Here is a 15,609-nt window from a genome sequence, read left to right as displayed (position 1 = left end):
GCCCCCGGCGGCGCACGTGCCGGCGCGGGGGCGGGCGGTGTCACCTGGCGGCAGCGGTGGCGGCGGGCGGGGCGGCGGCCGCGGAGCCTATAAAAGTGTCCCGCCGCGGCACATGCACGCTTTGGGAAAACTTCATAGCCAGTGTGGCGACAGCGGCGACCATGGGAGGCGCACCTGCGAGCTCCGCTCCGCAGTAGGGCAGGCAGCCCCGCGGCGGAGGGCAGCTGCATCCGGATCCCCCGCCCCGACCTGCTGTCCCGAGCGGCAGCACCGGCGACGAGTGTGGCCCGCCGGTACTCGGCTCTGCCCTCGAAGGTGGCGGCGGCAGCAGGATGAGACTGAACGGGAGCGAGCTGAACAGCTCCGTCCTCCCGCGGGACCCGCCGGCCGAGGGTGCCCCGCGCCGCCAGCCCTGGGTGACCTCCACTTTGGCCGCCATCCTCATCTTCACCATCGTGGTGGACCTACTGGGCAATCTGCTGGTCGTACTCTCCGTCTATCGCAACAAGAAGCTGCGGAACGCGGGTAAGGAGCTGCGGGGAGGGGCGGCGGCGCCGCCCGGGCTGGGGTCCGGGGGGTCCGAGCTCGGCGGCTGTGGCGCCGTGGCCTCTTCGCGTGCCCCTAAAACTTTCCCCGGTCGCGCCACTCCGGGTGTGGGCTCTGCTTGCATCCTCAGCTGGCGGTTACAGGCTGTGACAGATGCCAAGGGCTTCGTCTTTCCTGCCGAGTCGGTAATCGAGCGGGAAAGGGTATTTTTAGCTCCCGACACCGAGTCGTGGTGCTATTTTTAGCGCTCGGCAATTCCCACCTCTCAAAAGAGAATGGCAAGTAAGCCCTACTTAAGAATGAAATTTCGACACGATACTGGGGATACTGCCGTGGCATACAGTGTGTGTCTGCATGCTGGATGCTGTTCTTCTGACTGATTTTCTTTGAGTTACAGAAATGTCTCCAGTAACAAATGATATGGTTGAAGCTTCAAATCAAGCAAATACGAAGTTATAAGCATTGCAGAATTCAGACAATTCCCGCCCTCTATTTTGTTCACCTCCTACATGCTGTCTAGATCTTTGAGGAATGGGAAACATCTAACAGAAAACAGCTTTGGGCACTTTCTTTTTAAAAGTAAAACTAATTTTGACAGCATAGAATCTGTGCTGGTCTGTCAAGTAAATCCCTCTTAGTTTGTGGATTATTGGTCAGACAGGCAGGAACTTCTTCCGATTCATTCTGCTTTATCATGTCAGACCAGCTGCTGCGCACGTGTACCAAATCTGTGCACTCCCAGCCCTGTGCATCTTTCATTGAAAAAAATTCAGGAGCATGCGAAAAGAGCTACACTGTTAATGAGAGCAGAATTTTACTCCATGACAACTGAGAAATTGCCTTATTTTTTTTTTTCCCCAAGGCTCAGCTGTCAGGTTCTTAGTTATTACTCTACTGAATTCATTACCTAGTGGGTTAAGATTCAGTTGAGGGGGATCACGAGCCCAGGCTTTTCTGTGAGGTAGCCTAAGAAAGATAGGTATTATTGGACTCTAGTAAAGACTGGCATGCTTAACTTTCTCAGGTTAATTCAGGTAATTCAAATGTATGGTACATTTCAGTTTTATTGAAACGTAGTGGAATGCCACACAAGATCAAAATGAAGAGTAACAAATCTTGAGTTTTTTCTCTCTATGGTTGCCACTGGTGTAAATTCTTAAAGCTATATTCTCTTCCTGCTTTCATTGACAGAAATTTCATTCACTGGAGCTGTCAGGGTTACACACTGCAATAGTATGTAGCTGAGAGGAGATTCAAACCAGAAGTCCAAGTCAGCGCTTGATTACCCTTGTTCCCTGGGAGATTTTCAGATAGAGGGAGAAAGGATTGAGACAGGCATATTATGGGAGCTACACCAAGGGAAAGGGTGATATTCTCCTACTCCTTAATTTGTAAATCTTTATTTCAGCATTTCTGTGAGGAATTTGAAATATAGACATGTCTGGTATTAAGTCTGAAATAAATGTGGTACCTGTTTTTTGGAAACATAACAGAATCACTGGTCTCTATGCATGCACATACTCTGCTGTACATCTCATGTAATCCCTCTTGAAGCTCAACACATGCTCACTCTTACTGCATTTCTTGTTCTTGCCTTTTCTCTCATAGTGGCTGCTAAGAACTGCAGCAAACTGGCAACAGTAATCTCCTACAGCAAGGAGAATAGAGCATTCTTCTGAACATGTATTGAGACTGGAACATGAACTAGATAGTGATTTACCCTTTGAACTTAAGGATTAATTAAAACAAGTAGATACTTGGCACTAGATGGTAAATAGTCTTTTTTAGCAAAAAAATAGTAGTAAGCTTTTAATGTTCTTTGTTTTGTTTTATTTTTCTTTAAAATATCATGTGGTTTAGTACATGGATAATTGGAAACTTTGGCAATAACATAGTTGATGAGCTTCAGAAAGGTGTGCTAAGTGTTTTTGACTAATGCTACAAAATCCTGTGCCTGGGCATAACTTTACTTATGTGAGTGCCACTGCTAAATTTGGCCTTCTGTTAAGAAGGGGTTTCTCAGGCAGTAAACTTATGACAGGGCATAAGTATTTAGAAAACCCTGGTCCAATTTTTAACTATGAAGACTAAAGTCTCCTAAATGTTGTTTACACTAATTCATATTATTCAGGAAGAGATTACACTGAAAATAATCTGATTTATACATACAACTAACTTGTAACTTGGTAATGCCAAAACAGTTACTTACGACTTTTTTGAGAGGTATAATAAAGAAATTCTGGTTTTGCCACAACTTTATGTTAATAAGTCCTGTTGGCACATTTATTGAGGAAAAAAGACACAGGATGAAAATTCCAGCGGAAAAAGGTCAGGGAGGAACAGAAGATGCCTCCTGAAGAAAATGTATCTCACTGAAGATTTTCTTCCCTCTTTGCAAGAGAGGACTAACAGAAATAAGGAATGTTTTAACACTTTACCAAAGTGGTGGATTTGGTGGGGGAAAACATCTTGCATCTCTATCCTACTCTCTATTGTATTAATATTTTTTGGAAGATAACTCCAAATTGAACCTGTGGACTTATGATTTTAAAAGTGCATTGGGGAAAAGTAGGAAGGACTAGAAAAACCTTCTCAACAAGTGATGTAACCTTCCTGACAGTCAGAAGGTTAGTAAAAGACCCTGATCAAAGCAGAGAAGTCAGTAACTCGAAGTTTGTCTCAGCAAGCGAGGAGTGTCTGATACTACAGACTCCTTCATAGGCACAAGCATGGCTTCAATAGATGCTCTTCTAGACACAGAAGCTGATGATGCAACTGGTAGGATCCTCTTTTATTTAATGTACTTGACTTGTAATAAGTTTCATAGTTCTGGTCTGTTTTTTCTTTTATCGTGGCTTTGTAATCTAAAAGGTGCCTGACACCAATTCAGTCCTGATGGGAACAGCTGCAATTTAATGCTGACCTACACAGAGACTGAATTTGGCTTATGATGTCTATGATCTTTTAACTTTGAAATAAAGTTCAAGGGAAACATTCAAGGCATAAGGATTTTAATGACTATATCTTGATAGCACATTCATGCATCTTGAACCTTAACTGGTGTGCTTTCTTTAATAACTACTTTTAAAAAAGAATGAGAATAGTTCACTTTGAAAAAGTTTTGTGTAAATCATCCTAAGGTATCTTATTTTCCATTACTAATATTCTCACATTAGAAAAGAGGTCATTCAACCATTCCACCCTGAAATGATGGAAAAACTAGCCTTAGGTAAGGTGGATTAAAGAACTACAGGTACTTTTAGCAGTAAGTGGAGTTTTTACTAGAAACTATCAACATTTAATTAGAGCATCTCAGAAAGCTGAAGAGATGGTTTAACATGATTTATATAATACACAAACTTGGTGATTGCTGGTATCCTTATGCCTTTGTTGTTACCCACACCAAGAAAAACAATGCATCAAGAACAAGTTGAGGGAGCAGTTCTCAGTCTTTTGCTATGGAGATTGGTTTACTGGTTGTGACGTTAAAATGTCAGAATGCACCTGTCATTTTGGCGACAGTGGACTTGGGTAGTCAATTGTTGCAGGACTGAACCATTTTTAAGGTCAATGAAGAGAGCTTTCTTCAGTGCTTATTACACCTCTTGCTCTTCTTTCTCTCCCTTTTTTAAAGTGTTCCCTTGGCCTGGAGGGTTGCTTTTTCCAGGGCACTTTATTTGCTGAGGTCCAAAGATTCCCTTACTACCCCTCCAACAGAGCCCTGTGTGGGAAGGGAGCCTCCAGCAGGCAAGAAGAGAGTCCCAGCAGTCTGACCCTCACTCTTCTGTGCCTATTCTGTCTGCTAACACCTGACATGCCTTGGATAATACAGGAACTGGTGCCAAGCTGGTAACTAGCATCTACACACCAAGGCAGAAAGCTGCATTCACCCTTCTCGCCCCTCTCTGTTCTGTGCTAGGTGTATTTGAGTTTCTATACTTTTTTCCCAGTTGTTCGTGTTCTTGGCCCAAATGTCTTATTGTTAAAACTCTGTTTTGTCAATAGTGAAGAAAGCAGAGAGGAAGTTTGACATTGCTGATGCCCCAGGGCCCTAGAGCAGCAAGATATGGGACTGCACACGCGCTTAAACTAATGTATGTGTGGTAACTACTTTCCTGAATGAGATGGCAATGAGATGGAAAAAGGGAGAAACCCCAGTGTTCGTACATTCAGTTTGCCTCACCTGCTTTAGGTCCCAAGAGTTCTATGAAGACAGCTCTGTGAGTGTGAAAAAGAATAATGAAATCAAGAGTAATCTCTAAGATCAGTCAAGTTACTTTTGAAAGAACTAAGAAACACAGCTACTTTTTTTTTGTTTTAAATCTAATCTTTGCTAAATTGTACAGCCATTGCAGAACTGGGGAATGGGAATCTATCAGTAAGAATTTAATCTTGGAGGCTTTTCAAACTGGCCCTGGGTTTTGTTTTGAGCAGTGTAAGAATGTAGTTGCTGGCTGTTCCTCTTTTAGTGCTTTTTCTAGAATGTAAATCTCAAAAATGAGGATGCATCTATCTTTTGATAGTCAGATTGGAGATATTATCAGTCTTTTTAGAAAAATACTGTTCTTGATGATGTTTTGTTTTTTAAATTTAAAATGATAATGTTAAATGCTCTAGTAAAGATTGTTTTATCTAATAAATATATCTCCTTTGGTGAATTTAGACTAATGGAGTCATTCTTTTTGTTACAGGTGATCTTGGACTTCATTTGTGTGTCCTGAGAGGCTGGGTTGCCCAACAAATACTTGACTCAAGGAAGAGAATTTATAGAAGATCAAGTTGTAGCACAAATTCAGGGTTCTGATAAAATCTGAGATGTTGATGGCAATGAACATTATTTCAGAAAGTAATAACTTCAAGTATTAAAAATGGTAAGCTGTTTGGGAAAAGGGAAAATTTCTAGTGGAGATGCTGAACTTTGCTAATTGTTGAAGAGAACTGAGCATAAAAATGCAGTATCAATAAAGTCCTTCCTCAGACTGATTTTGATTGAATACTTTTCTGAATCAAAGCTTTACTTCAAAGACTTGTTTAAATGGTGCTGTGCTGGTGACCAAAGGTAGATATGAGTATTTAAAATAATAATTTATTCTTACTAATGTCTGTCAAACTCAGCTGTTTATTCTTTCTGCAAGATTCTGCATTTTGAAGTTTTTAGAGGCATTGCTTTTTTTACTTAGCTGCTGCCAGCAGACAGTGGTACTGATAGTCTGCTGTTTGCTGTCTCTTAGGTTATGTTTTTGAGGGGTTCTCCCTTTTCTCATTAAGTTTTTTTTCATCTTTAATCTTTTCATTAGCAATTTCTGATCTGCTTCTGTTCTTATCTATTTCTTTTTGCACCATCCACTTTTCTGTCGTAACATAGATACTTCATGTCTTTCTTATGTAAGACATCATCAGCAAGTCTAGGTTAGTGACAGAAAATGCTACCAAGATTAGGCATCCAGTGTTGATATTTCAATGTCTGTTCTGTTTCTACAGTTAGACTTGCTCACCTAGGGCAGTAAAAACATTGCAGTGTCAATTCAATGGTATGCATCACAGTTTAGTTTTGCAACCTAAAAGAACTCCTCACCCTTGCTGCTGTCAGTTTTTCTTCTAGTCAAATCAGTGTGCTGCCTTAAATTCCACATTTTCCACTCCTGAGAAGCAATTGCCGAGCTCTGTTTTGGAAGGACAAGTGTTCCTCAGAATTCTTCAGGACAACAGAACACAACTTGTTAACAAAGCAAGGAATGTTTGCTTATTTAATGAAAAATAAGCATGTATTTTAAAATGTGTAGTTAAGTAATGCTTGGGACTGTAATACAAGTGCTACTACTAAACAAGTGTTCTTCCAAACTCTACTTCTCCTGAAGTCACACAATATTAAAGTTCAGTGGCATAATCAAGGTTCACACCTAAATGACAGAATAAATGTGTGATTATCCCATTTTTAAGAATGTATCAAACATACAAAAAAACTTTACCAGTGCCCTTAAGTTCAGATGACGAACATGCTGCAAACTTCTTCCTCTCTTTTTTTCAAGTCAAGCAAAAACTAAGGGTAATCAATAAATCTGTTTTACAACATTTAGGTAGTAACTTTTGCAGCTTCTAAATAGCTTTGTGATAATAACTGGCCAGTGTGTGTAAAAAGTTTCATGTTCTATAGGTCTTTTTTTAAATGACATCTATCCATAAAGAGGAGGCAAACTTATACCCCTTCCTTGCCCAGAAGTAAAAAACTCAAGCTTGTTCTTTTAATTTTGCAAATTATCTAATATAGTAGCAGGTCATACAGTTAAATATGCTCTTTGAAGCCTAGATATTAGATTACTGATGATCACAAAAATGCAGCTCTAAATTATCTCAGAGTCCTGGACTTGAATTTGGTTATGTGGGTTTTGGGCAGGGTGGTGGGTTGGGGCTTTTTTTTTTGATTGTAGAGTGCTCCTCATCTTTTCCATTGCTAGAGTTAAAGAAAGTCCTTCAATGCTTCACTTGGATTCTCTACCCTAACTTCTAAGGGCCCTTGTTCTCTAAAATGGGAGAAAATAGAAGCAGCTGATTTTAAACCCTTCATTGTGTGACCAAGCACTGGAATTTTCCATTCAAATAAATACTAAGCATCTGGAAGTTTATGGGTGGTTTCTGGTTAATCATATTTTATTTCTCTGTCCATACCTTTAAACTGCCTGTTCAGCTACTTTTATTGTGGCAGGATATGTCCCTTTTTTTGCGTAGACCTACAGAAACCTCTTGTAGTATGAGTAAAAACATCAGCTCTTGGTTGTCAGTTTGGTGGTCAAAGAAAGGTTGATCTCAAATTCTGTTGATCTTTTTACACAATAACCTTTCCCCTTTTGCAAGAGAACAGCCACCTCTAGGAAACTCAGGCAAACTGCCTGATCTCTGGAAATACCTTACCTAAAAGTGAAATAGTGGTTTTACTGAAATCAATAGCAAATCTCTTACAAGGTCAGTGCCTGTCTCCCGTCACTTTTTTTGCCTTCAATACTTGGCAGTCAGTAAGAAGGCTGCTCTACTGCTAACAATCTTAAACCCAATGTGAGGTAAGTAGAGAAATCTACCATAACTCTGGAATTAGAACAGGATTTTTGTTGGATCACTGATATCCTTGCAGTAAAGTTGATCACAGATCAGGATCATAAGTGCCTGACCTCTATATCCTGAGATGGGTGCATCATGGGAAGCCACTTACAATTTCATGTATAGTAGGTATGTAAGCTATTAATTCTGAAAATGGATGCTTCAAGAACCCACCTGGGAATAAAAACACAAGAGCCCATCAGTGGTTGTTACTGCAATGCTTTTTTTTCTAGAGTTACAAATGGAAAAGGGCAATTTGCATGTACTAGAGTTGTCTGGTCAGATCACATAAGTATATCCTTGATATTTTTGTCCTCTTCTGCTTTCTAGGAACTCATAGTTCTTTAATATGTTCATTAATCAGAGTAAATTTCAGAGTTGAAATTTTGCTCCTGTAGACTCATTGTTCAAATTGTCTAATGATTCTGTTACAAATTACATCCTCATTCTCATATATATGTGTGTGTGTATATATATATGATATGAATTTCCTGTGGAAATTTCTCTTATCAGTCTTACTGTCTGTGACCACTAATTTTTCAGCTCTTCTTTTTTTTTTGTCTGAAGACCTGCACTGTTGAGAATCTCTGCAGTGCTTATAAATCCATCTTATTCTCCATTGCTGATGTTGTAACACATTCCAACACCTGTCACTAAGGATTTTCTTAGCATTGTTGTGTCTTGTTTTGGGTATGTAACAGAATACATTTATATCAAAGCATTTGTAAATCCTACAGGGTTTTGCCATGTTGCAGAAGTTACTCAAACCAAAGTTTGTTTCATTTTGTGTATAGTTTGGGTTCATGAATTTATGGATATAGATACTTCCAGAAACATTTCCTCTAATTAGGTGTTTTTGCAGAATGCACCTTTTCATTTTACTTTTTTTTTCTAATGCAGTGTCCACTGGCATATTGTAACTCATAGTCTTTTTATATTGCTTGTGAGTATACGCACTGTCTTGAAATTAGGGTCTCATATGCAGGAGAACTATTCAGCATGCCTGATCGGAAGGAAGGACAGTAATCTTTCCTTAACTTTCCTCCACCTAGACACAGGCAGTGGCTTTAGTTCTTAGGATAAATTAGAATAGTTTCCGTGTTTTTGTAATTAATGCTTAATGAGAGATTCCAGAGGGGTCTTTGTATCAATGAGTGTTGTACACAATAATTTTCATTGGCCAAACTCATTCTAACTATTTTGGATGCAAGCATTCAGGATTACAGAGTTACCAGAGTAATCCTCATCAAACTGAGTAAAAGAGCTTTTCATCTCTTCTCTTCACTGGTAAGTACAGAGAAGACAGCATTTGTGTCATAGCATATACTGAATACCTAATGTAGAGCAGTCAGAATTTCTTGCTCTTGAAGCAAAGTTTTTGAACATTTTTTTGGGTAAATAACTGATCATTTCTTTTGCATCTTCTCTTTCAAATTTGTCTACGTAATACTGTTTTTTGCAGCCTTTCTGATTCCTTTTTCTCTTGCCCTCTTAGTGCATCCCACTACTGGGAATGTCTGCAGTGCTCGATAATGTCAACTATGAACATTTTGCTGGTTGGTGGAAAACTGCATTGATTTTCATAATTTTTATGGCATAATACTTGTCTTATTCATAGACACTCTCCACCAACAATATTGTTATTTACCTAACAGCCACTTTTCTTCACTTACTTTTTTGGATGTTTCTAGGAATTTGTTGGGCTTCTGCTTATCATACATTTGCCCTTGTACTTTGAACGATCCATACCCATGGGCACGATGACATGAAGATGACCACTCCTGTATTGAAGAATAACCATGCACTATCCTTGCTAAATTGTTTGCTGCTGAATTTTTTGGCTTCGTTTGGTTTGGTTTTTTCCCTACATCTTCCCATTGAGGATAGATCTGTCAGGTTTTATCTAAAAGGCTCTTGTATAAGAGTTGTTATTGACTTGGGTCTCTCCCCTATGGGATCCATTACACATTCTGTGAAAATTGGGGGTTTGTATTTGCTCTCTTATAACAGAATGCAGAGATATTGCACTCTTCTTATTGGCATTATGAATACTAGCATTTTAAAAGGAGATGGAGTGTTGCTTTTGTAGTTATTCCTGGTAAGAATTTCTAATGCATACTTGGAAACAATCTAGGTGTGATCATACAAGTGTGCAAAGCTTGCACTTGCACTTGCACTTTGTTAATACTGCTTGCAGCAATCATTATCTGCAATGTGACCTAAAGATGTGACTGAATGTGGTAAACGTAAATGCAGAAATATGAATGGCAAAAATAAACAAGATAAGTTTAAGCACTCTATTGGGCATAGAATTTGCAATCTGCTTGTTATTGGCTCTTGTTTTGTACTGAGTTATCCCATTTATCACAAGAGTGATGCATTCCTTCATTGCAAGCTTTTCAAATGGATCTTCACATCTACTTTACTCAAGCTATTGCAGTGACAGGGGTTTGCTGCCAGAATGTTTCCTGGAGTACACCTGCCTGAGCACATCTTTGTAGGGCTGACATAACTTCATAGACTACCATCAAAGTAGTGAATTGATTTCTAAGATCTTTTGCTTATATTCAGGTATTCATTTTATCTTCTGTTCCGATATGTACTCAGAAAACTTTCTTGATTAGATTCAAATTTCATACAGATTTCATCTATTTCTGTATTTTGAATTGCTGACCTTTCTTTGTCATGACTAGATAGAATGTTTGCTTACTTTACTCAAAAATATGAAACTTGCTTGTCTTGCAAATAAATCTCCAAATCATGAATTTGCTTGTGTCATTCTTTAGTCCACTCTTATACAGATATTCTGATGAAGTAAATAAAATTTCCAGTGGTAACGCTGTGAAGCAGCTCCAGTATATGTTTCATTTAAGCTAAACCCCATTCTGAAAACATATTTACTAACATTATTTTAAGGATTTATTTTGTAGGAACATTTTTACAGATTCATGTGATAAGTATAAATATAGTATGTAGCCAAATACTTTTCCTGGAAACACAAAAATTTGACATTTTTAGTACACTGTAAATAAAGGATTGCCTAATGATCATCTGTAAATTTAAATTACATTGTGTCTTCTATTTTCAGAAACTGTGAGCCTCTGCCAAGGTAAGAAGAGACAGATGAGCTGACAAATTAGGAATGCAGTGTAACTGGAAAAGTAGATTAATGCCTTCTATAGTATGGTACTAATTAGTCTGTAATACTAAAATCAACCTTCGTCTCACAGGTGTAAGTATGGAGTTAGTTATTACAAGTAAGCTACTACTCTCTTGTGTGTGTGTACTTGCATGACTACTTAGGGCTGGTGTCTGTCTGTCCTACCAGAGATTGCTCTCAGGATTAAAAGCACAAGCCCCCACACAGTGATTACAGCTGCAGCAATTACAGTACTTGGGGTGGACAGAAAGGGACTCAGGGGAAACTTTCATTCATTCAGGATCATTTTAGTCTAGAGTGTCATTCAGCTAGCAGCCTCAAAAGGGCGCTGTTCTTTATCACACTTTCTTGCTTTCTTCAATTTCTCTTGCTTCTGGAAAAGAAATTGGGCCCTTCAGAGCGCAGAATATCTCAGACTGAGTTTTTTTAAGTTAGTGTCATTGGATAAGTATATGATTTTGCTAAGTACTTTGTCTTTTTTTGCTCTGAAATTAATTATGCAATTTAGTTTTGAGCACCAACTTGGAGTTCTCTGCCGTCATGCAGAATAGTACATCTACTTCAAGGATACCTCGGCACCATCCATGAGATGGATGTGCCTGGTACTAGACCCCATCATAAACCTTGTTACAAAGAGGCTTTCCAGAAGGACCTTTTCTTGTTCAGGACATCTTGTTTCCACCAGGTTTCTGATAATTTTATATTGCATTAAGAGAATGCATTTGATTCAGTTCCCGTACCTGTTCATTATCTGACAAGGATAATGAAACATTTTGTTGTTCATAACTGAAACAAAACAGCATGTTATCCAATATGATCTAAAGTACTGAATAATAAAGGCAAGTGGGCATAGTTAATTTTGTCATTTTCCCTTGCCCTTTATTTCTCTGAAGTTTCAAGCAGCTTTAGGTTGTTTTTCCAGCTCTTCAATAACAAATGGCAGGAATCTCTCCAATGCTGTTATTTTTACTTCTTCAGAAGAGCAGACTTAAAACTTCTACTGAAGTTTTAATGAAAGGGCATCAGTTGCCCTTTTCCTTAGTGTCTCCCAAAACCATCTTCCCAGTCCTCTGTAGACTTCATTGACTACTTATGCATACTCAAAGTTCTGATGTGATCTTTTTTCCATCTGTGTCCATCTATTGAATACTGAATCTCTGAGCACATGCATTCATGTGACTCTTTTTTTGTTCTCTCTGAGACTTTTACCTTTAGGACTGTCCTTCTTTATTTTTGTCACATTTGTCATGAATTTCTTTGCATATTTTTTCCCAGCCAGAGCTTATAATTCTTTGCATTTCACTTGATCATCTCATAGATTTTGCCTTATGTCATGATTTTCAGGCAATCAGTGTAGAAAATAACTAAATCCTTTGGCTTCTATTGCTTTTTGCAGACTATAAGCAATTTTATCTACATGCATGTTCTCTGTCAAACCCTGCTTCATTTTAAACTGTGAGTATTCTTAGGAAGCAATGACTTTAAAAATTACACTGTAGCACTTTATATTTATTCTGCCTCTACATCAGATCCCTTCAGTTTACAAATCATTGTGAAATACAAGGAATGTTCAGCTATGAAGTTAAGTCTTGGTAGCATTTCAGATAACTATTGCTGGTAGTATCTGTAAGAAAGAGCAACAATAATGTAACTTCAGTCAAAACAATTTCAAAAGATAAGAATTTTATTGTAAGTAGAGAAAAAAATAAAATTGAACCATCTGAAATGTGTTCTTTGCTTCTTGCTGTTCAAGTCCTTGTTCGGATTACGGCCTTTGGACAAAACAGCCTGCTTGGAGTTAAACTGTTTAAAGCAGTACCCAATGCTTTATTAATTGTCCAGACAGATGGCTTATTTTAATGAGTCAGCAATGCCTTCAAACTTTCAAGGTGTACTGGTACTATTCAGAAAGGAGGGGCTGTGGAGAAAAGGATTAAGAGGAGTCTTGAAATTACTCTCGGTGAAGTGGAGCAAAAGGTAGAAAAATTTTGAACCTGAAATTCCCATTTGCCAGTTTTGTGAATCCAGAAAAAAAAGCTGCTTGGTTTTTTTTGGTCACTAATGACTTTTGATGAGCAACTGTGTATACCTTGAGCAAATTGATATCAGAAAAAGGTGACAGAAGTATGTAATAAAATAATAGGAGTAAGGCCTTTCTAAGCGTGGAACAAAAAATTCAACCATATGATATTTTTCAAAATTCCAGTATTAGAAAAATCTGAACTCAGATCAATACAAATTGTAGTTGGGGGTTGCCTTAGGGCTTATGCTATTAAACTTTGTCATGACAAATTCACACTACTTATGGCTCTTCCCTTTCTAGATTTATTTCTGAATCTATTGGCCAAAATCCATTTTTCTTAAACTTCTGTATTTTTCAGGATCATATGAGTCATGGCAAATGTACAATGCTCAGGAACTCTCATAACCTCTGAAAGAATTTCAGATGCTGCACGATTAGTTTTATTTCAGTGATGGATGCAATTGTTCGGACCATGCATAGTTTAGCATATTCAGGCTTAGCAAAAAGGAAGCTTTTCACCTTCAGTGGCACCATAAAAGTTTTCTAGAGAAAGTATTGAGAACTGTCCTTATTCTGAAATGTTGCTTCCACTAAGGTCATCTTACCTTGGGCTTTTTGGATCCTTTCACATCTTAAGGCACAATGTTGGGCTACCTTTTCTGAGTGAGACCTATTATCTCAATAAAGTGAGGATCCATAATAATGCAGAATGTTGACTTCAGTCCCTCTAAAAAATTGAGAAATTCTCTAAAAACAGTGAAGGATACTAAGTTTCTCTGAATTTCAAGCTTTATATGCTATTTATTCTGTAGTATTTCAGAGCTGAGGCAGAAATTTTTGAATTTATGTTTGGAGTAAGCCATCTATTCTGAATATGACAAATTGTGACTTTAATTCCCAAATTTGTGACCCTTTACTTCAAAACAGTGGCTATATGTATAGTCAGTTGTGCAGACTGTTGTATATATCCCATTTATATTATTACATATATTAATTTTTTACTTTCGAGTTTTGTACTCTCCTTGCTCTTTAATGAGTGGTCTATGAGTCTGTCAGTCTTGATCTTGCCATTTATTTTTAAAATCATTTTTGTGCAGTGTGTGAGATTCTGAAAATGTACCTTTCATGATGTGTAAATAACTTCAAAACACTTGAGTTTTTCTCCAAATATCCTTCATTATAAATTTATTTTGTTCACAAAAGTGTTTTATTCAGAGAATATGTTCAATACACCTTCAAAAAATTACCTTGAAATGAACTGTGTAATTGGATGTCCTTTCATGATCATGTATTGACGCAATTTCCTACTTTAGTTGCACAGCTGTTATTTGACGAGGTGATACAATGAATATAAACATTAGAGGATATTTGCTGTATTTTTTCTGGGATTATTCCACAACATATAATTTTGAAAGGCATCAGTTAGATGGCAGAGCTAGTGGATTTCATAAGACTGTGATTAAGCTGATTTGCTTGGTTCTGCTACAGGATAGTATTTTCAGTACAACTGTAACTGAACATTAATTACTGGATTACAGGTATTGGATACCATGGGGTAGATTGAGTGGCCTCACTTTAAAAAGTCTTTATTTCCAGCTTTTTCATGTAATGCCATTTAAAACTTATCTCCGTTTACCTGTCTTTTGATCCAGGTACATCATGATCATTCACTAATGGTACAAAGTTCAAAAGCTCATGTGAATTCTTTTAGCTTTCTATCAGCCCCTTTAGCCATGCTGTTTAACTGACTTTTCTGCCTTATATTGCCTAACCTCAGGGAAAACAGACCTTTTGGATACTTCCACTCAAATGGCAATTCAAAAAGGGTCTAATACATCTCAGAATGCATTTTCTCTCATTTTTTGCATCAGTATCTAAAGTTTGTGATGTTTTTCAGAGAGCTGGCCCTAAAATCTTCATTTTACCAGTTGAAGTAAGTGTTTTCATCTCTTCCATCAAACTTCTATAGCTTTCCATACTGTTGAAATCAGAAACTTCACATAAGATATTGGACTCTGCTGAAAACAGATGTGCTTGAGTTGCATTTTTCTCTTTTTCAGATGCTCACATCAATGAACTTAACATGGTATTAAAGTGTTTGTCTGAACAACACACTGCTGTACTTGCTGGGAAAGCCTATAGTGCTACTTATTTACAGGCAGCTTTGCCTGTTTTCCCCTAAGATCAGTATGTCTGATGACCATGTTCAGAAGACTACAGGTTATCTGTGAATAGATTTACAGTAACTTTTACAGATTTCCTTTAGCTTGTGAATTTTTAAACTTCAAAAAAAGCTGTTTATGTCCTTGTAAAAAAATTGAAATACCAGTCAACAGTATGTATGTGTGAAAATTCTAGTGAAGACATAGAGTAGTCATAAATACAGGCATGGCATAGCTTTAAAATCATGACAAGAAAAGCTAATGTTGATTACTACTACAGCTGTGGGTTTTGCGACTTAAACTGCACACATCAGAACTTTCTAGAAAGTTTGTTTTGCTGACACTGATGTTTATCACATTGATGTTAAGAGATGAGTGACTTTGACTGAAAAGTATTATCATCATAGAATAAACAAGATTTTAACATTAAAATATTAGCCTTGGACTAGCAGCTAAATATTCTCTCTCATAAAAGCTACTGTAAATCAGTAAGACTCCTGAGAAATCTTGTCCCTGAAGAAAATAAATAGCAAAGCTGAGGTCACAGAGTAAACCACAAATCAGGCTGCTAGCATGACTGAGATTTGTTAACACAGCTGTAAACTGTAAACAGAGATTTTCTAAAA

The 15,609-nt window shown here is 37.9% G+C and overlaps 1 protein-coding gene across 1 annotated transcript in view; it reads left to right on the top strand.

Moving 5' to 3' along the window:
• Positions 1-332: 332 nt before the first annotated feature.
• MTNR1A (melatonin receptor 1A) overlaps positions 333-15,609 on the top strand; it is a 58,637-nt gene continuing 43,360 nt past the window's right edge. The window contains exon 1 of the mRNA XM_071555184.1: positions 333-525. Within this exon, the coding sequence (XP_071411285.1) occupies positions 333-525 (193 nt within the window). The remainder of the gene's footprint in view (positions 526-15,609) is intronic.

The sequence above is a fragment of the Pithys albifrons genome, chromosome 5, assembly GCF_047495875.1.
Source record: "Pithys albifrons albifrons isolate INPA30051 chromosome 5, PitAlb_v1, whole genome shotgun sequence".
In the NCBI taxonomy this organism is placed as follows: domain Eukaryota; kingdom Metazoa; phylum Chordata; class Aves; order Passeriformes; family Thamnophilidae; genus Pithys; species Pithys albifrons.
The sequence above is the reverse complement of the archived record's forward strand: the minus strand, read 5'-3'. Positions and strand labels throughout refer to the sequence as shown.